Source organism: Salmo salar, chromosome 06, assembly GCF_965601325.2.
Source record: "Salmo salar chromosome 06, fSalSal1, whole genome shotgun sequence".
NCBI classification, from domain to species: domain Eukaryota; kingdom Metazoa; phylum Chordata; class Actinopteri; order Salmoniformes; family Salmonidae; genus Salmo; species Salmo salar.
Genome location: NC_138296.1, coordinates 29,987,309 through 30,007,610, shown reverse-complemented (window position 1 = coordinate 30,007,610; position 20,302 = coordinate 29,987,309). Strand labels below are relative to the sequence as shown.

At 43.1% G+C, this 20,302-nt stretch overlaps 1 protein-coding gene across 2 annotated transcripts in view; it reads right to left on the bottom strand.

Annotated features, from left to right (window-relative positions):
• Positions 1-2,092: 2,092 nt before the first annotated feature.
• The window catches only part of LOC106593982 (adhesion G protein-coupled receptor L1-like), a 208,210-nt gene continuing 190,000 nt past the window's right edge, over positions 2,093-20,302 (bottom strand). For both annotated transcript variants that reach the window (XM_045720055.2, XM_082976429.1), the window contains exons 16-25: positions 17,467-17,676; positions 16,768-16,988; positions 16,249-16,315; positions 15,938-16,029; positions 14,809-14,977; positions 13,004-13,159; positions 12,269-12,365; positions 9,246-9,368; positions 5,147-5,164; positions 2,093-4,999 (exon numbers count right to left, since the gene is read on the bottom strand). In XM_045720055.2, the coding sequence (XP_045576011.2) occupies positions 4,074-4,999; positions 5,147-5,164; positions 9,246-9,368; positions 12,269-12,365; positions 13,004-13,159; positions 14,809-14,977; positions 15,938-16,029; positions 16,249-16,315; positions 16,768-16,988; positions 17,467-17,676 (2,079 nt within the window). In that variant the 3' untranslated portion in view covers positions 2,093-4,073. The remainder of the gene's footprint in view (positions 5,000-5,146; positions 5,165-9,245; positions 9,369-12,268; positions 12,366-13,003; positions 13,160-14,808; positions 14,978-15,937; positions 16,030-16,248; positions 16,316-16,767; positions 16,989-17,466; positions 17,677-20,302) is intronic.

The following is a 20,302-nucleotide window of genomic DNA, read 5'->3' as shown; positions in this document are numbered from 1 at the left end:
GCAAGGCCAATGTTTAATTAATATTTCCAGTAACAAGCAAAAGAAAATGTGCATAATTATCGAATCCTTCTGTAAACACAGACATACACAGCGGTCCAGTGGTAGGCAAATAGTAACACTACCCAACCTGGCCGTTTCCAATGTTAAACCAAGTCAGACACACCAGCCCAGTATTGCACACATGCCTCCTGTAGAATACCTGGGATGCTGATGACAGGGCCTCCTATCTGAGTCTGAACTAAGAGAGATTCCTCAACCTAGAAGAAATAGAGGAAAAAATGAATATATTCTTAATTCTATCCTGGCTCTCAATCCTTCTCTTTCTCCCCCAAGAGCCACAACTAAACTCAATGTGCCCTTTAGGACTCTTTAGGAAGAAGTGGGACACCCAGGCCCTAACCAAATGTCACCCTGAAGTGGACGCTGGAGAATCCATCTACTTGCCTAAATGTACTGCACATTTAAATGGGCTTACTTCAGCATTCGCATTGCACAGCTCAGCTATGTACAGACAGAGATCTTGAAAAATAAAAAATAAAGCACGAATAAATGAACATAGAAATAAATATTCCAAATACATAAATAAATATAGAGATAAATAAAGCATTAGAAAAATACATAAATAAAGAGAATGGCAAAACTCTCAGCTTTTCAAGGTTGGGACAGACTTTAGGAGGAAGGAACCTCATGAATACATCTCTGGTTAGATGGATGGTTTCTCTCTGGAATCGCTTTCATACGGCAACGCAACATTCTGACATTCTGGTCCCATCGGTCAACTCTGCCTGTCATTCTGACTGGATGGTCCCATCGGTCAACTCTGCCTGTCATTCTGACTGGATGGTCCCATCGGTCAACTCTGCCTGTCATTCTGACTGGATGGTCCCATCGGTCAACTCTGCCCGTCATTCTGACTGGATGGTCCCATCGGTCAAGTCTGCCTGTCATTCTGACTGGATGGTCCCATCGGTCAACTCTGCCTGTCATTCTGACTGGATGGTCCCATCGGTCAACTCTGCCTGTCATTCTGACTGGATGGTCCCATCGGTCAAGTCTCCCTGTCATTCTGACTGGATGGTCCCATCGGTCAAGTCTGCCTGTCATTCTGACTGATGGTCCCATCGGTCAAGTCTCCCTGTCATTCTGACTGGATGGTCCCATCGGTCAAGTCTCCCTGTCATTCTGACTGGATGGTCCCATCGGTCAAGTCTCCCTGTCATTCTGACTGGATGGTCCCATCGGTCAAGTCTCCCTGTCATTCTGACTGGATGGTCCCATCGGTCAACTCTGCCTGTCATTCTGACTGTACTGTCTGTGTCTGAAATGGTACCCTATTCCCTACATAGTGGACAACTTTTGCCCTGGTGAAAAGTTGTGCACTATGGTTCCATTTTGAACACAGCATGCGTCTTTGTTCCAAGTTCTGTCTTTGTTCGCATAGGGCTCTGGTCAATAATAGTTCACTACATAGGGCTCTGGTCAATAGTAGTTCACTACATAGGGCTCTGGTCAATAATAGTTCACTACATAGGGAGGCCCTGATCAGTACTGCACTACATATGAAATAGGGTGCCATTTCGGACAAACCCTGTCATTGTTCCTTGCTCAAGGTCCTGTGAGGCAGCCTGAAGTGTCCCAGTTTTACGTTGGTACCTGAACCCTCAGGAACAGCCACACAGAAGCAGCTGGCTACCCGCGTCTTTGAGATGGAAGCTAATAGAATAAAAGGCTTTCTCCTAGATATAGAATTACTGTCCCCTTCCTCTGATGTGCATTCAATTCACCCAACAAAAATAGCTTTTTGAATGTACACACTTACAAAATCCCCATGAATATGGTACATATGCTTGAGCATATCACACACCCACATGTACACACACACTCTCTTGCACATGTACACACACACACACACACACACACACAAACTCTCTCGCACACACACGCTCTCTCTCTCTCTCTCACACACACACACACACACACACACACACACACACCACACACACACACACACACACACACACACACACACACACACACACACACACACACACACACACACACACACACACACCCCCCCCCCCCCCCCGGGAATTCATTGTCACATTAGACTCTGGAATAATACTAAAACTATCTGTTAGAAACAGCAAAATGAAAGACGTTTTGATAGAAAACAAATGCTATCTGACATGCTAAAACCCATCATATTAAAATGATATAATTTAGTTATATCTAGGATATAACCTTTCAAACAATACATTACTGACCAAAATCACATTATGGCTGCTGTCCTTGAACCACAATGCATTGGAACGCCCGTGATGAGGCACAGTATGACATGTTATTATGACATCTATCCCCCCTCCCTCCGCCCACACTGAGCACTTCCTGTCTGGGAATGTCAAAGGTCAAACATTAACAACATGTAATGGATTATATTACATAAAATTGTGCCAGGACTTTTTAAAAAAACGTTTTTATTTGTACGCAAAATCTACCACCCATCATACTCTTTCTCTCTCTCTGTTTTTCTGTTCGAGAGATTTTCACTGAATGGCACAGCACTAGTTATGACTCAAGAGAACGACAGTGAGAGAGCAAGATAAAGAATGACAGGCAGAGAGATAGAGTGCATCATTCAGGTCACAAACTCCAAAACATTTTCTTTTTTTCTTTTGTTGTTTTGTTGCAGTACAAGAAGTCAGTTTTTAGTATTTCTTACTTTTTTGTTGCTTTTCTTCATCTGGTTTCTCTATTTACACGGTAGGAGTAGAGTAAGTACTGTAGTTTGTGTGGTTCATATGTACAGGGTTAGACTTGCGTAACGGCTGAAGTGGTTCCAACATTTAGAGTCCATTCTGTCACAACCACACACAGGTGACGTGTACACATCCATTGAAGAGGGCATCCATTCTTAAAGGGTGCACAATCTGTCCCTTAATAACCCTCCGGGTGATGCAACAGAATGTCACCAAGATAACATATTCTTCTCCAAAGTTAGTAAAGCAGTCTTTTACTTTTCAAATGTCTGAAGAAAATAACAAAAAAGCCCAAATAAAAAAAAAGTCCTTGTCCATTCCTCGAGTCCTAAAGATCTACCTCTTGATCCCTGACCCTTGACCCCTCAAACAGCCTTCCTGTCCTGTGGTGTACTTCCTACTTCCTCAGTCTCTCCTCTAGTTCTGTACATAAGAGTCAGTTCATAGCAAGATAAAATAAAGGCAACTACTCTTAGGCAGCTCCAACTGCCTTGTCTGAATAATTGTTCTGGCTTCTTTTTACTCAGATGGAGGGTTGTGTCTGATGTTCAGAAACAAGCACTTCTGTGAGTGAGTGAGCGTGTGTGTGTGTCTGTGTGTATGTCTGTGTGTGTGCGAATGCTCCAGTTTCTGTTCTAGCTGGGAAAATGTATTTTTGGCAACACTGAAGTAGCTTTCAGAGATTTTTTTCCTATGGTATAATAGGCTACTACAGTATATCCCCTGTCTCCACAGCTAACTACGCCGAGACAATGATGAGTAAACAAAAAGAGAGATGGAACATGAAAAAGGGAAAGAGAAAAGGGAACTAGAAAATGAGAACCATTTCTCTAGAGGAATGTTTGTAGAAATTCAGTGAAATTAAATAAATTGACTTTGAACAAAGTTAAGTTGAGAAATATCTGTAGCTCTGTATGCGTAAGGTATAAGGGGTTTGTTGGATTGGTACATTCAGAGTGCTGGACTTGGCATCTGTCTGCTGCGTGCCAAGAGAAAGGGGGATGTTGAAGAGACAGAAGGAGAGAGCAGGTGAATGTTCCAGAGAAGAACAACTCAGCCATCATTCATCTCCACCAGACAGCGGAGGTTCTCTAGGATAAGACTGTTGCCGTGGAGACAGCTAAAACTCTCCTTAAAAGTAAATTTGTTCGCTCATCTTTCAATACAAATAAAGAGGGGAAAAAAGGCAACCAATCAAGCAGGAAGTGGAGAGGAGCGAGAGAAAGAGAGAGAGAGGCGGGTTCTGAGGAGGCAACCAGCCAGCCTTCATCCTCATGCTCATCATCTTGGTCCCCGTCCGCATCCTCCCGGTTCCAGTCACAGGCTGGTGACCAGCTGCATCTGTCCGTCTCCCTCGCTGTGGGTGGGCTCCTGGACGGGGTGCCCCTCCCCCTCCCTACTGGGCCTCCTGGGGGGCGGGGCCTGGTAGAAGGTCTGCATGGGTGCTCCTCGAGACCCCAGGGCCGGCCTTCCAGAGCTGTAATAGAGCTCCTCAGGGGGCTGGGCCGAGCGGGGCACCACCTCCAGGGGCTCAGGGCTACTGTCCGGGTAGGGCGAGTCTCGCAGGTTGGTGATGCTGGTGTACAGAGAGTCCCTGGCGGGAGAGTCAGGCCCCTGTCCCCCAGACCCCTGGCCTCCGGCGCTGTGCCCACTGTGGCCGCTGTGGCCCAGGCTCTCTGTGAGGTCGGCCGTGTAGCTCTCTGACTCCTCGGGGTCAGACTGGTAAAGGACAGACTGGGCTCTCTGCAGCAGCAGCGGCTCCTCCAGAGCTTTGTAGAGCAGCTCGACGTCCTGCGGCGTCCTCTGGCGCCCGCCTTCTCTGGACAGGAAGTCCTCGTCGTCGTCCAGGCTGATGCTCGGCTCTGGCACAGCTACTCCCGTGCCTCGGCCTACTCCGCCGTGAGGAGGGCCCCTCGCCAGACTACCACAGACCCTATCCCCGCCCCCAGCTCCTCCCCCACGCAGGTTGTTGTGCACCAGCTCAGAGATGATCATCTTCTCGAAGGCAGCTGCGTCAGACAGGTTGCGCCGTATTCCGTCCCCGCCCAGGGTCTCAGACCCGCGGGGGTTGAGGAGGGGAGGGGGGGTGTCTGCACACCCCATGCCCCCGCCCAGGAAGTCACAGCTGCCCCCGCCGCCGCCCACCGGCCCCACGCTGCGGAGGGAGTAGCTGTTGTTGAAGTTACCATTGAGGGGCAGGGTGTCCATACCACATGGTTCACGGGCCTTACACAGAGTGTTCTCTGCACAAACACACAGCACACACAACACATAGGGGTTATTCAATAGAATTATGACTTAAACATGATTATTTTGAGAAAATATAATATTTGTGTAAACACTATAATACACACTGATAGTAACATAAAGGTTTATAGACGTGGACATACTTGGGTCACGGAAGGTTCCTGTAGATCCATGGAGAAGCCACAAAGAAAGGAATGAAAAATACTGTTGAGTGAGTCACTTTTACTCCTCCTCTCTCTCTTTCATCACTCTCTCTCTGTCGCTCTATTTTGCTCTCCCTCTCTCACCCCCGCTCTCTACAATCAATAGCTTTTATTGCTATGATAAAGACTAACAAGAGAACACATCAGCCAATAATACCCACAACAAAAGTCAAACCACTCAAACAAATATACAAGCCAATGTATTAGCCAGTAAGAGGCTTTGAAGCCAACGGTCAGCCATTTTGGCACTCCTCAGAAGAAGCAGTCCTTCATAGGAATTAATGGAATTATACAGTATGTTAATTCAATGTTTCAAGGACACAATGACATGTATTTTTAAGTATTTTGATGTTGTAGTGGGGACAGTAATGTTAGAACCAAAAATGATATGTATTTTGTATTTTATGTTTAGCTCTATAATATAATAAACGTGGCAAAAACAAATGTAGACATTAATAAATGCTTTTCCATAGCTTCCCCCCCAAAAATGTACAACGGTGAGGGTGTGCCAAGATGGAGAAGTGGTGGCTTCAAAACAGAGCCTCCTGTTAGTCATCTAGTGTAAATCATCTATAAATCATTGATAAAACACAGGCACACAAACACACACGGCCTCATAAACAAACACACTTGTAGTTTTGACATGATAATCCACCATCATTTACACCACACACACACACACACACACACACACACACACACACACACACACACACACACACACACACACACACACATACACACACACACACACACACACACACACACACCCACACACACACACACACACACACACACACACACACACACACACACACACACAGAAACCACTAGGGTATATTCTGCTGTCTGCGAGCCTGTGATTCAGTGCATCCATAATGCATGCACCACCATCTCATAAAGTAGCAGTAATGCTTATTCTACGACGCGCCTTCAACACACCAAAATATGTTGTGATTTTCCTCCCAAATTGCCATCACAGAGTGATCGTATCGAAATGAGAGGCATGGCGAGGCATGGCTTCCCTAAGCAAATCCGCGTTAGACTGCGGTTCGGTGTGGATTTAATTTTTAATGCGTGGTATGATTTTAATCAAGACTCGTCGGCGGTTGCTATGGTGGTGGTGGAAGGGCTAATTAGACATTCTAATGAAGTACACTTCCTACTTCCTCTCCTCTCAGGGTTCTAAAAATGTCCCTGCCGCTGCTGAGCCGGACCCCGTGGCCGTCAGGCTGCCTGACGCAATGTGCAGAGAGTGTTTAAAATATTAAACAGAGATGCTGTCTACAATTTCAGGCCTCTACGACGACACAACGGGCTGCTACTATAGTAACTCCCTACTGGCTGGCACACTCCCTCTCAGTCAGGCAGGGAGCACACAGATAGAGAAGAGATAGAGAGGAGGGAGCACCGAGCAAGTACTCTGGATAGCGCCTCTACTTAAGACCTACAGTACTATGAGAATACTATGGATAGCTTTACTGTAAGAATAGGGAATACAAAGTAGGACTACTACCCAAGGGCTACTGCCAGAGGATCTATCTAGTATACTATAATTGAAGTCGGAAGTTTACATACACCTTAGCCAAATACATTTAAACTCAGTTTTTCACAATTCCTGACATTTAATCATAGTAAAAATTCCCTGTATTAGGTCAGTTAGGATCACCACATTATTTTAAGAATGTGAAATGTCAGAATAATAGTAGAGAGAATGATTTATTTCAGGTTCTATTTCTTTCATCACATTCCCAGTGGGTCAGAAGTTTACATACACTCAATTAGTATTTGGTAGAATTGCCTTTAAATTGTTTAACTTGGGTGAAACGTTTCGGGTAGCCTTCCACAACCTTCCCACAATAAGTTGGGTGAATTTTGCTGGTGTAACTGAGTCAGGTTTGTAGGCTTCCTTGCTCGCACATGCTTTTTCAGGTCTGCCCACACATTTTCTATAGGATTGAGGTCAGGGCTTTGTGATGGCCACTCCAATACCTTGACTTTGCTGTCCTTAAGCCATTTAGCCACAACTTTGGAAGTATGCTTGAGGTCATTGTCCATTTGGAAGACCCATTTGCGACCAAGCTTTAACTTCCTGACTGATGTCTTGAGATGTTGCTTCAATATATCCACATCATTTTCCTACCTCATGATGCCATCTATTTTGTGAAGTGCACCAGTCCCTCCTGCAGCAAAGCACCCCCACAACATGATGCTGCCACCCCCGTGCTTCACGGTTGAGATGGTGTTCTGTGGCTTGCAAGCCTCCCCCTTTTTCCTCCAAACATAACGATGGTGATTATGACCAAACAGTTCTATTTTTGTTTCATTAGACCAGAGGACATTTCTCCAAAAAGTACAATCTTTGTCCCCATGTGCAGTTGCAAACCGTAGTCTGGCTTTTTTATGGCGGTTTTGGAGCAGTGGCTTCTTTCTTGCTGAGCGGCCTTTCAGGTTATGTTGATAGAGGACTCGTTTTACTGTGGATATAGATACTTTTGTACATGTTTCCTCCAACATCTTCACAAGGTCCTTTGCTGTTGTTCTGGGATTGCGTACATGGTGTTTATACTTCCGTACTATTGTTTGTACAGATGGACGTGGTACCTTCAGGCATTTGGAAATGGCTCCCAAGGATGAACCAGACTTGTGGAGGTCTACAATTTATTTTTTGAGGTCTTGGCTGATTTCTTTTGATTTTCCCATGATGTCAAGTAAAGAGGCACTGAGTTTGAAGGTAAGCCTTGAAATACATCCACAGGTACACCTCCAATTGACTCAAATGATGTCAATTAGCCTACCAGAAGCTTCTAAAGCCATTACATCATTTTCTGGAATTTTCCAAGCTGTTTAAAGGCACAGTCAACTTAGTGTATGTAAACTTCTGACCCACTGGAATTGTGATACAGTGAGTTATAAGTGAAATAATCTGTCTGTAAACAATTGTTGGAAAAATGACTTGTGCACATTTCCAAAACTATAGTTTGTTAAGAAGTTAAGAAGAAATGTGTGGAGTGGTTGAAAAATGAGTTTTTATGACTCCAACCTAAGTGTATGTAGACTTCCGACTTCAACAGTATATACACCGAGTGTACAAAACATTAAGGACACATTCCTAATATTGAGTTCCAAACCGATACGCCTGGCACCTACTACCATACCCTGTTCAAAGGCACTTAAATAATTTGTCTTGTCCATTCACCCTCTGAATGACACACATACACAATCCATGTCTCAATTGTCTCCTTCTTTAACCTGTCTCCTCCCCTTCATCTACACTGATTGAAGTGGATTTAACAGGTGACATCAATAAGGGATCATAGCTTTCACCTGGATTCACCTGGTCAGTCTATGTCATGGAAAGAGCAGGTTCTTAATGTTTTGTATACTCAGTGTATTTATAGTATCTAAATCCTACAATCAAAATGCTCCTTAAACCCGAACAAATCAGATACATGAATCTGAATGGAGTCCACTGTCCCAATCACTCTAGCCACCGCTGTCTGCTGCTGTTCTCAGTGAATTATCACAGCATTACAACTGGATGTGACACATTTACTCTGGGGAGAGTCTGAGAAGGGAAGCTGTCCCCAAGATTTCTCCTTCAGTCACAGATGAAGCTTTACTTCTAATCAATTTCTGCTTCTTCATATCAACAAGGCAGGATTAGAGACCTGGCCAGATGGCTAGGCAGTTGGCACGGCTCTCTCTCTCTCTACTGCTGAATCCGTCTGACAGATACATACACTCACCACCAGTGAAACACACACACACACACACTTTTTTCATCCTCCATACACAATGAGGCATAAAAAGACTAACAGACAGAAAAATATTTAGACACAAAAAAACAAGAAAATATATTTGCATAATATGCAGAAGCACACGCACTATGGACGTACACACACACACACACACACACACACACACACACACACACACACACACACACACACACACACACACACACACACACACACACACACACACACACACACACACACACACACACACACACACATACATACTAAGGTTTACTTACCGGTGGAGTTGAAGACCCCAGGAGAAGGGGGAGTGAAGCTCTCAGCCAGTAGGGTGTTGTAGGGAGAGGTGCCGGTACGAGTCTGTAACACTGGGTTGGTCAGGAGGTGGTTTCCCATGGTGGCTAAGAGAAAGAGACATATCATAAAACATAAACATCTACTTTACCATAAACATCTACTTTACCATAAACATCTACTTTACCATAAACATCTACTTTACCATAAATATCGACTTTACCATAACATCTACTTTACCATAAACATCTACTTTACCATAAACATCTATTTTACCCTAAACATCTACTTTACCATAAACATCTACTTTACCATAAACATCTACTTTACCATAAACATCAACTTTACCATAAACATCTACTTTAGCATAAACATCTACTTTACCATAAACATCTACTTTACCATAACATCTACTTTACCATAAACATCTACTTTACCATAAACATCTACTTTACCATAAACATCTACTTTACCATAAACATCTATTTTACCATAAACATCTACTTTACCATAAACATCTATTTTACCCTAAACATCTACTTTACCATAAACATCTACTTTACCATAAACATCTACTTTACCATAAACATCAACTTTACCATAAACATCTACTTTACCATAAACATCTACTTTACCATAAACATCTACTTTACCATAAACATCTTTTTAGGTTTGTTTTGGTATATTAACAACATTTGATATGATAATACAAAAATATAACAGACAATATAATTAGAGGCACTGTATAAATGTGATAACAATGCCTCAAAATATAATACATCATGAATATTATACATAATACATAATTAACATTATACATAGTAATACAGGCCATTGACAGGTTATTAAAAAATATGTTATATTTATATTCAAATAGATAGGAATATATATGTCACAGTAATGTTCTACAGGGTAATGCATTTAACAGTACACCCCTGAATGTTTTTACCTTGCTATTGTAACCTTTGAGTAAAATACATTTCCAGCGGAAAGGTTCTGTTTGCAGGCAGTGTTGCCATTTGGAATATTGTTCTGTATCTTACAACGTAGTCGAAGGGGGAATACTAATGCATATCATTACGTAGTCAGAGAGTGCAGTCATTGAAACACAGTTCATTTCACAGTGAAATGCGAATGCCACCTTTAGACAAATATAATTCAAAGAAATGGAACATTGAGAATGTTCTGTAATGCCCATGTATGGCTTCAGCCCCAGGCGGTCGAATAGAAATGCCATGAAATTAAAAATAGGACAGCATGACGGAGAGTGGTCTAAGGCGAAGTACAACCATCAGGTCTCAACCAAACCATTCATCACAGAGACAATGAGAAAGACAGAAATTCACAGAGAGAATTTAACACTAAAACACTCACATTCTTTCATTTCTTTGTTAGTTCGTTCACCCATCAACTCCCTCATTCACTCACTCTCCAATTCTTTCTCTTGCTTTCTACCTCACGCACACAGTCACTCTTTTATCCCCTCTCTCATTCTCTCTCTCTCTCTCGCTCTCTCGTCCCTGTCTCTCTCCACACCAGAAACACCTCGGAAGAATATCCTGTCGACAATTTAAAAACAATAACTTTTAAGTGTTGGAGAGAGAAAGTAGGCCAGGCACTGGGAAGCTGGGGAGCTTCATTCAGAGAGGAGGAAGCCTCATCACGCCTTGTCTCCTGGACAGATCACTATTGTCTGAAGAGAAACAAGTTGATAAAGAAGTTAAGTGGGGAAATCAAAGAGATAAGAGATGCCAGCGATAACAACGAAGACAGCGGCTCTCGTCGAGATTCGTCCCATTTAATTATTCTCCATGATAGCGTCTCTCCTTCTCTTTATTTCTCGCTCTCTCGTTCTTTCTCTCTGTCTTTCGAATGGAGCGGCCATCTTTCGCTTTCTGCCAACAATGACAAACTTTTTCAAACGCTCGGGAAAAGAAAGGACTTCGCACTTGGCAGCACCTTTGTTTAGCGTTTCTCCCTCTAGCTCTATCCCTCCTCTATCCGTCCTTCACCTATCCCTCTTCTCTTTATCCCAGCTCCCTCTATCCCTCAATTCCTCCTCCCTCTTTCCCTATAAACTGAGTATACAAAACATTAAGAACACCTGCTCTTTCCATGACAGACTGACCAGGTGAATCCAGGTGAAAGCTTATTGATGTCACTTGTTAAATCCACTTCAATCAGTGTAGATGAAGGAGAGGAGACAGGTTAAAGAAGGAATTTTAAGCCTTGAGACATGGATTGTGTATGGGGTACGGTAGCATGTGCCAGGCGCACCGGTTTGTGTCAAGAACTGCAACTGCTGGGTTTTTCACGCTCAACAGTTTGCTGTGTTTATCAAGAATGGTCCACCACCCAATGGACATCCAGCCAACTTGACACAACGGTGGGAAGCATTGGAGTCAACATGGGCCATCATCCCTGTGGAACCCTTTCAACACCTTGTAGAGTGGATATTAGGAAGGTGTTTCTAATGTTTGGTATACTCAGTGTATACTTTTTCCTCCATGATGTTAGTTCCAGGAAAGCGAATCTCCTTCCCCTCCCCTCCTCTCTTCTTACTCTCTCCTCCTCTCCTCGCTCCTCTCCTCCTCCCTCACTTGTTCCTGTCACTCTCTTCAATAAGACTAATTACCCCCAGCCAGCTCGTACGCTAATCAGTTCATTAAAAAGAAAATGGATGAAATTAACATAAAGAGTGACGGTTGATTTAGCGACTACCTCTTTGTCATCATCAACTCTTCCCTCCCTCCCAGATAATTCTGATCCCCATGACGATGGCTGCCACGGCGATGGTATGCCACCGGCTGCTCAGGCTATTGCTCGTGTCAATGTACACTGGCTCCTCTTCCACGCTCTCTGTCTCTGACAGTAGACTCAGCAGTGCTCCTACTTCGTTGTGCCTGTCTGTCTGTCAGTTCTGATGAGCCTGCCATAGAGGTGTGCGTGATTGGAGAGGGGGACAGCAGGGGGGTTAGAGGGGGGTTAAGGGGGTGGGGAGTCTCACCACGGTTGAGTGAAGGAGTACTGTTGATGTCTCCCGCCATGAAGGAAGATTCCGTCTGCTTCCGAACCGTGTCGTTCCACATCCTGCGGATCCGGCTCTGGAACGCCGGAGAAGAAAAGCACACAGTGAAGCAAAACAAGACAGACAGACAGGAATTAAAAAGACAGACAGACAGATAGATAGACAGACAGACAGGAATAAACAATATGATATGATATTGTAACTATGTGAGGCTGTAACATTGCCAAGCTTGCATGGATCTGTCTAAAACTACTAAGCAAATACATACATGCTACCAGAGATACATGAAGTAAATAAGCTCACGCAACAGGCATACTAACATAAACAAGTTAATGCACGCAGATAAACAACATCAGATTGAGACGTGGTAGATCCAAATAGAGATGAAGGTTTCTGATTAGATTTGTGAAGCGTGTGATAGCCGGTATGTCAACTGTAGACTGAGAGTGTATTGTGTGTGTGTGTGTGTGTTTGGAGTGTTGTCAAAGATAATTAGGTATGGGACAGGCCTACACTTTGTAGATTGGTGCATGTACCCGTAATCTGTGGGTTTGTGTATGGCATGATGTGGCCTGTGTGTGCACCCATGTAGTCCCTTAGAGTCTGTGTGTGTATGCATGCATGCGTGCACGTGTGTGTGTGTGTGTGTGTGTGTATGTGTTTGTGGTGTGTGTGCGGTTGTGTCTGTGCGTGTGTGTATGTCCGTTCACTGACCTGTCTGTGTGCGGCAGCGTGGCGGGCCTGGTTGCCAGTGTAGTAGCGGTTGTTGGCACGCAGGGCAGAGTTCTTCAGGGAGCCGTGGGAGCTGGTGGTGGAGGTACGGCTGCAGCAGTACGAGTGACGCAGACACTTACTGTACTCCTTATGGACCTGTATGGAGAGAGGGCAAACATAGCTTAGACACACGCATGTAAGCAGTAGACTCGCATACATACACACTAGTGGTGCGCGAGTCAGCTGTTTATTCACCTGCCAATAATAACCCATCCTCAACCGCCCAACTATATGTGATAAAGTGAAAATCTGCACCGGACCCTAACCCGTTAATATAGAAAATATGCTGTAGGCTACAGTCAAAGATGGCGGAACGATTTTTTGACAGGGGGTGCAAGACTTTTTGTTGTTGCGTGATTTAGATATGTTTCTGCTTATAATTTTTGACATTTTGGTAGGCTATTAGTTAGTCATCTTGTCTACAACTAGATACATGCACCTTCTCTTCTGTCATTATATGTTGACTTAGAAGACTAAATAAACCATTGCTCACCAGAATAAGATCATAAATTGATAGAATGAATCCTTCAATCTAGTTAATATCGGTAGGCTAAAGTTTTCTCTGTCATCGCTGCTTCTTTCATGGAGGAAAGATGTTTAGGGACCGGGGAGAAAATGCAATAACAAAAAAAATAAAGTACATTTCCAAATTACATCAGTTTGACCGGTTGTAAGCTGTGAAAACGACCCAACATATTTCTGTTAAGATTTCAGTTCGGCTTGGATGCATATTTTATGTGGTTGAAATACTATCAGCTTTTATGATGTTGATAAAGAGAGCACCTTTACAGACAGTGTCTAACTGCTCATTCGCATTCTCTCAAGATGCTGAAAGAAATCATATTTCTCCACTCCTGTTCCAGAATCAAAATGTAGCCTACATTTGTTGTATCATTTTACTACAAGAAATGCTTAATTCTGCAGGAGTTAATATTAAGACTATGTGAGTGGTTATAGACCTAGAGTCAGTGTCCAGATTTCCGTTTCCATTTAACCCATCTGAACAGTAGGCTACAGTTCCCTTGACGTGCCATAGGCCTATTTGAAGTCCTCGTCTTGTGACTGTCGAATTTGTATAGTGCCTCACAATCATCACACATAACATAGCCAGCACTGCTATCATCCTCTTTTACCACTTCAAATCTTTCACAAACATAACTTTTCTGGCCCTCCCTTCTTTTTATTTTCAACTCTCCATTTTGCAGCTTTTCTCTTGAATTAAACTCTGACATTGCTATTTTTGCCTCCGTGGGTCAAAGTTAACTTTTTCTACCCGTTCCCAAAATAATCTTCCGATTGTCATGTACGCTATTGGTGCATGTACAGTTAGGCCCTAAGGCTAATGCCAGATAGCCTAAAACAGCTAAAGAAAAACCTCAATGTAGCCTTGAAATATAAATTACACAAGAATTATACATTTATGGATTTTTCATTCTGAACATATGGACTCAGACCTTTTAGGGCAAGATTTTCATCACGCAAAGACATACATGCTTTGAGCAAATTAACATTTCAAATAGACAGAGCTCTGAATAGTGCACCTAGTGATGTACCGTGCATAATTACCCTGTTTAATTAAAATTTGGTTAAATAATCACCTCCTTCTCACAGGAATTATTAAGGGAAAGTAACAACATAAATCAGGCTGCAGATTGTAATTATATTCCATCATGTCTATTTAAAAGGTTATGCTTAGTTTACTCAATAGAAAAGGTCACTTTTAGATATGTGAGTGTTTGAGTTACCTTTTTCTGCAGGGCGCAGTGGAAGATGAAGATGAACATGCCCTGGAAGGCGTTGAAGGTGGTGAAGAGGTAGGCCATGATGACCGTGTTCTCGTTGATGAAGAGGAGGCCGAAGGACCAGGTCAGACCTAGCAGGAACAGCAGGGCGATGGCCCCAATAGCCCATGACCTGGGGAGGAGAGGGCATGCTAACGTTAGCTTAGCATCACAACGAAACCACTCACACAGACCAAAGTCAACCCGCTATCCAGCATGGCTATTTTGCCTTAAGATGCATGTATCTCAACTGTACCGGCTTTGAACCTACTATCTTAAATATCTGCTTTGAAAATGACTCATTGTTATGACAATACAACGTGGTCTCAGAGCATTTCGTATTATACTGTATGTAAATCTGAGATACTAAATTTAGTATGATATGTTACGTCTCGTATGGTATGTTTTCATTTGTGGATCTCCATCATTTCAAAACATATGATATGTTATGAATTCCAATTTGTTGTTGCTAACGTTAGCTAGGAGGCTAATGCTAACATTAGCTAGCTCTTGAAGTTAGCATTTAAGGTTAAGGATTTAGGGTTAAGGATAGGAGTTAGGTTAACGGGTTAAGGTTAGGGTTAGTTAAAAGGGTTAAGGTTAGGGTTAGCTAAAAGGGTTAAGGTTAGAGTTAGATGAAGGGTTAACTAAAAGGGTTAAGGTTAGGGGAAGGGGAAGGGGAAGGGTTAGCTAACATGCTAAGTAGTTGCAATGCAGCTAAAAAGTAGTAACTAGTTGTAAAGTTGTTAATTAGCTAAAGTTGTCCGTGATGAGATTCAAACACTCAACCTTTGGGTTGCTAGACGTTTATGTTATTTGTCCACCCATCAACCCCGACCAACCACCCTACTTTTGTTTTTGCCTTAAGTAACCTTCTGTCTTATGTAACCATACCAAACATACCATATTATACTAATTTAAGTGTCCTGGATTTACATTTACTATGTAACCAGTCTGGACAATATGACAAACATTATTCTGCTTTTCCCATTTTTTCAGATTTCCAACCCATGTCTCATTGATACAGCCAATGCCCTGATCACATGACCTGGGAGGCTTCACTGACCCCTAACCTCTGCTGAGAGGGACTCACTTGATGTTGTCGAGGCGACTGGAGTCAGGTTTTAGGGCGGAGGAGTTGCGGGTCATCTTGTGCACGGTGATCATGAGGAACACCAGGTTCAGCTATCGGAAAGGTCAAAGGTTACACACCTCTACAACACATTAGGTGGAATCCTAGAACACACTCTGGTCTTAAATTGTTGTAATATTTGTGAAGTTAGCCTTTAGTACAGGCCCTATGTTCCTCCAGGAACTAAGAGGATTAAGTAAATAAGTAAGTAGCCTGAATGAACAACAATTGAATACAGTGGGTCATAATAGCATCATAGTGAATGACTGTACCATAATAACAAAAGAAACAGGGCCAATGAAGCTCCAGATGAAGTAGTTATCCACCCGCAACCAGCACCTAGACATGGGACATAGGAAAATATTCAAATATCACAGTCACACTCGCACACATGCACCCATGCGCGCACACACACACACACACACACACACACACACACACACACACACACACACACACACACACACACACACACACACACACACACACACACACACACACACACACACACACACACACACACACACACACACACACACAAATCACACATCACACATCACACAGACACACTCATCCCCTGTCTCGGAGGATATCTTATAGAAGCTAATCAGCAGGCTTCGGCTAACTCTGTTCAAAACCCTTGTCCATGGGGGGAAGACAAAGAAAGAGAACAATCCTCTTCACACTACACTCCATATTACATTCCCTGTTAGGGGAATAGTCTAGGCACTCTAAACTAGCATAATCCTGTCTCTCAATCTACAGGTGAAAAGGGACTGCTTCACACGTACGCTTTCTTGGTCCCATAGCTCCGGTAGTCTATGGCTGCCGAGATGCCCACCACCAGAGCTGGGAAGCAGTAGCCACACAGGTAGTAGTACTTCTTGCGGGAGTACTCGCTCTCAAACACCTCCACCAGCAACAGATAGAGCTGCACCCCCTCCAGACACATCCAGGAGAATGCAGCCAGGAAGAAGAAGTGAAGCAGCCCAGCAAAGATAGGACAGGCAATCTGAGAGACAGAGAGAGAAGGAGAAAGAGACAGAGGGAGACAGAGGGAGGTCAGGGAGTGAGAGAGAGAAAGAATGAGAAGGAGAGTAAAATAAAATAAAATAAAAAGAGAGATTTAAAAAACAGAGGGGTGAAAAGGAGTGAAAGAGAAAGGGAAAATAGCAAAGGAAGGTGAGTAAGATCCAGAAATGGACAGCATAGGGTCATTCAAGCCCTACAATGGAGGACCTTTTCATTCTCATGGTCCATAATGAAAAGCACTTCCCCTTTAGTCTCTCTGATGGTGTTCCAAGTGCGAGGCAGACGTCTCTCTGTCCTGTATTAGGTGTTCCATGTACGAGGCACTTGTCCCCTAGCCTGGCCCCAGATCAGTTATTTCACATGCCACATGATAATGTCTTTATGACTTAACAAGAGAGCATAAACAGATCTGGAACCAGGCTACATGTCCCTCTCTCCCTCTCCCCTCCCCTACTCACGTGGTATTGGGTCTTGTCGATGCCGATAAGGAAGAGGAGCTCTGCGATGAAGAGATTGATGCAGAGGTTCTTGTGGATGGTGTTGCGGTCGGTCTGCAGGCCCCGCAGGAAGCAAAAGGTAGAGATGCAGATAGCCAGGCACACCAGGCTGATCACTATACCCACCCAGGTGATCACAAACAGGATCAACTCGTGCATCCTCCCAGGGTACTGTGGAGAGAGGGATGGTGGGGATGGAGAGGGAGGAATAGGGGTGGGGGAGAGAAATGGGGGAGAAGAGGAAGAAGAAAGGTGAGTTGAGGGGAGACAGATATAGGGAGGAAAGGGATGGGAGGTAGTAATGATGGGAGACAAGGAGAAAGACAAGAAGGGACAGGGTGAGAGTGAGAGAGAGAGTTTATATTTGTAAATGTATTCACATTCAGCTAAAATGTAGAGACAAGGAGACGAGACATCCTGAAAAAATACATGACATTCACATTCAAGTGAATGTCAGTCAGAGTTGCAGGACATGAATTTGTAAGTGTGAGTGCGTGGGAGGGAGAAATAAAGAGAGAGAGAGAGAGAGATTGAAGGAGAAAGAGAGAGTAGTTTGAGTAAGTGTGTGTGTGTGTGTTTACATGCATGTGTGTGTTTGTGTGTACGTGTGTTTGCATGTATGTGTGTGTGTGTGTGCCAAGGTTATTGTAGTTTAGTGTTTTATATTTGTTTTTATATCTATTAGTTTGAAGAATATTGTTTCAAATTCAGTTTAGTTTCAGTTAGTTTCACATTCATTTTACTAGTTTTTATTTAGTTTAAAGGGGCAATCAGCAGTTGCTACATACATTTTTTGCCTTGAAAATGAATGACATGCACCCATTGATTCTTGAAGACTATAACTTATAAATTAGCTTAGTTCAACTGTCGTGGCCCATCAAGACTTCAAAAACAAGCTTGTTTATTCTGTTTGTAAACAAAGTAAATGTAAACAAACAATGTATAGCATAAAAAACATGGTTAAAACTATAATTTGGATATCATGCATGGTCAGTCCTTGCATGCACAGCTATGTCTATGAATTTACTTCCTGCTTTTACTTCCTGTTTTGAGAAGTTGTAGAAATGGGTGGGGATATTGTAGGAATGGGTGGAGTTTAGTCATAATTATGACTGTGGGTGTGTTATCTAGTAGATGCCATCAATATGTGCTATGTCATAGAGATCCTGTTAAATTACTAGAGGGGCTATTTAATAAACCCTCAACGTTCCATCAGCAACTAATTTCAGCAAGTTTATGGATGTGGATTGACTGCATTGTTTGAATAGAATGTTGGAATATTGGCAGTTACTTTGAAACATTAATGGAATAATTCCTCTACAATTGGATGGCTAGCTGGCTAACAAACATACAGTGCAGATAAATTCTTAAAATTCATTATTTTACACAATATCTTATCGCACTTGACCAACTCCCTTACCAAAATGGCTGATCTTTATCCAATCATAACAAGGTTCATGTCCATTCTAGTATTCAAATTCCTAATTATATGTGCTGTGATTTGTTGATTCAGCTCTAATGAGATTACGTAAACATATATTCCATTGTATTAGCCACATCAGTTAACATAATTTGATTGAACATTCTACATTACCACGGAAATTATTGCGTCACAATACCAGGCAGCCATTGCGAGTGTACCCATGAGTTTACCAGTCAAATTGCCAGGGTGAGCGGTTCAAAGCCGATTTTATTCATCGTTTGCTACAACACCTTGCTTGATTCAGTAATGTGTAATAATATTTTATCATGTTGTCAAGAGTGCAAGAGTTATCGCAGAAACAGGGCACATTTGATCACTTTTGTCAAGTCGTTGACCATTTTTGGTCACAGCCTTCCAAAGTGTGTTGCATTATGGGGATAAAAACTGTCTGACTTGTGCCTATATGACAACTGCATGAACTTTACAAAAACCATGTGGTCAAAGATCATGAAGTTTTGACTGCAGTCAACTTCAAGTTTCTGCATTTGCTCTTCATCAACTTCATCCTGTAGCCATTGCCTGCATTGTAGGAGGCTCTATTGTCAACCAATCATTATGGTGTTTTTGTTTGACCCACGGGAAGTGACCAAAGACATGACTGACACAGGAACACACTTTGCCGTGATTCACATACTGTATATGTAAATTCAGCCCCAAAAAATAAACATCCTCTCACTGTCAACTGCGTTTATTTTCCGCAAACTTAAGATGTGTAAATATTTTTATGAACATAACAAGATTCAACAACTGAGACATAAACTGAACAAGTTCCACAGACATGTGACTAACAGAAATTGAATAATGTGTCCCTGAACAAAGGGGGGGGGTCAAAATCAAAAGTAACAATCAGCATCTGGTGTGGCCACCAGCTGCAATAAGTACTGCAGTGCATCTTCTCCTCATGGACTGCACCATATTTGCCAGTTCTTGCTGTGAGATGTTACCCCACTCTTCCACCAAGGCACCTTCAAGTTCCCGGACATTTCTGGGGGGAATGTCCCTAGCCCTCACCCTCCGATCCAACAGGTCCCAGACTTGCTCAATGGGATTGAGATCCGGGCTCTTCGCTGGCCATGGCAGAACACATCCTTTTCCCTCATGTAGTACCCTTCCTGCAGGCTCATCCTGACATGACCCTCCAGCATGACAATGCCACCAGCCATACTGCTCGTTCTGTGCGTGATTTCCTGCAAAACAGGAATGTCAGTCTTCCCTGTAACGCATAGCGTTGAGATTGCCTGCAATGACAACAAGCTCAGTCCGATGATGCTGTGACACACCGCCCCAGACCATGACGGACCCTCCACCTCCAAA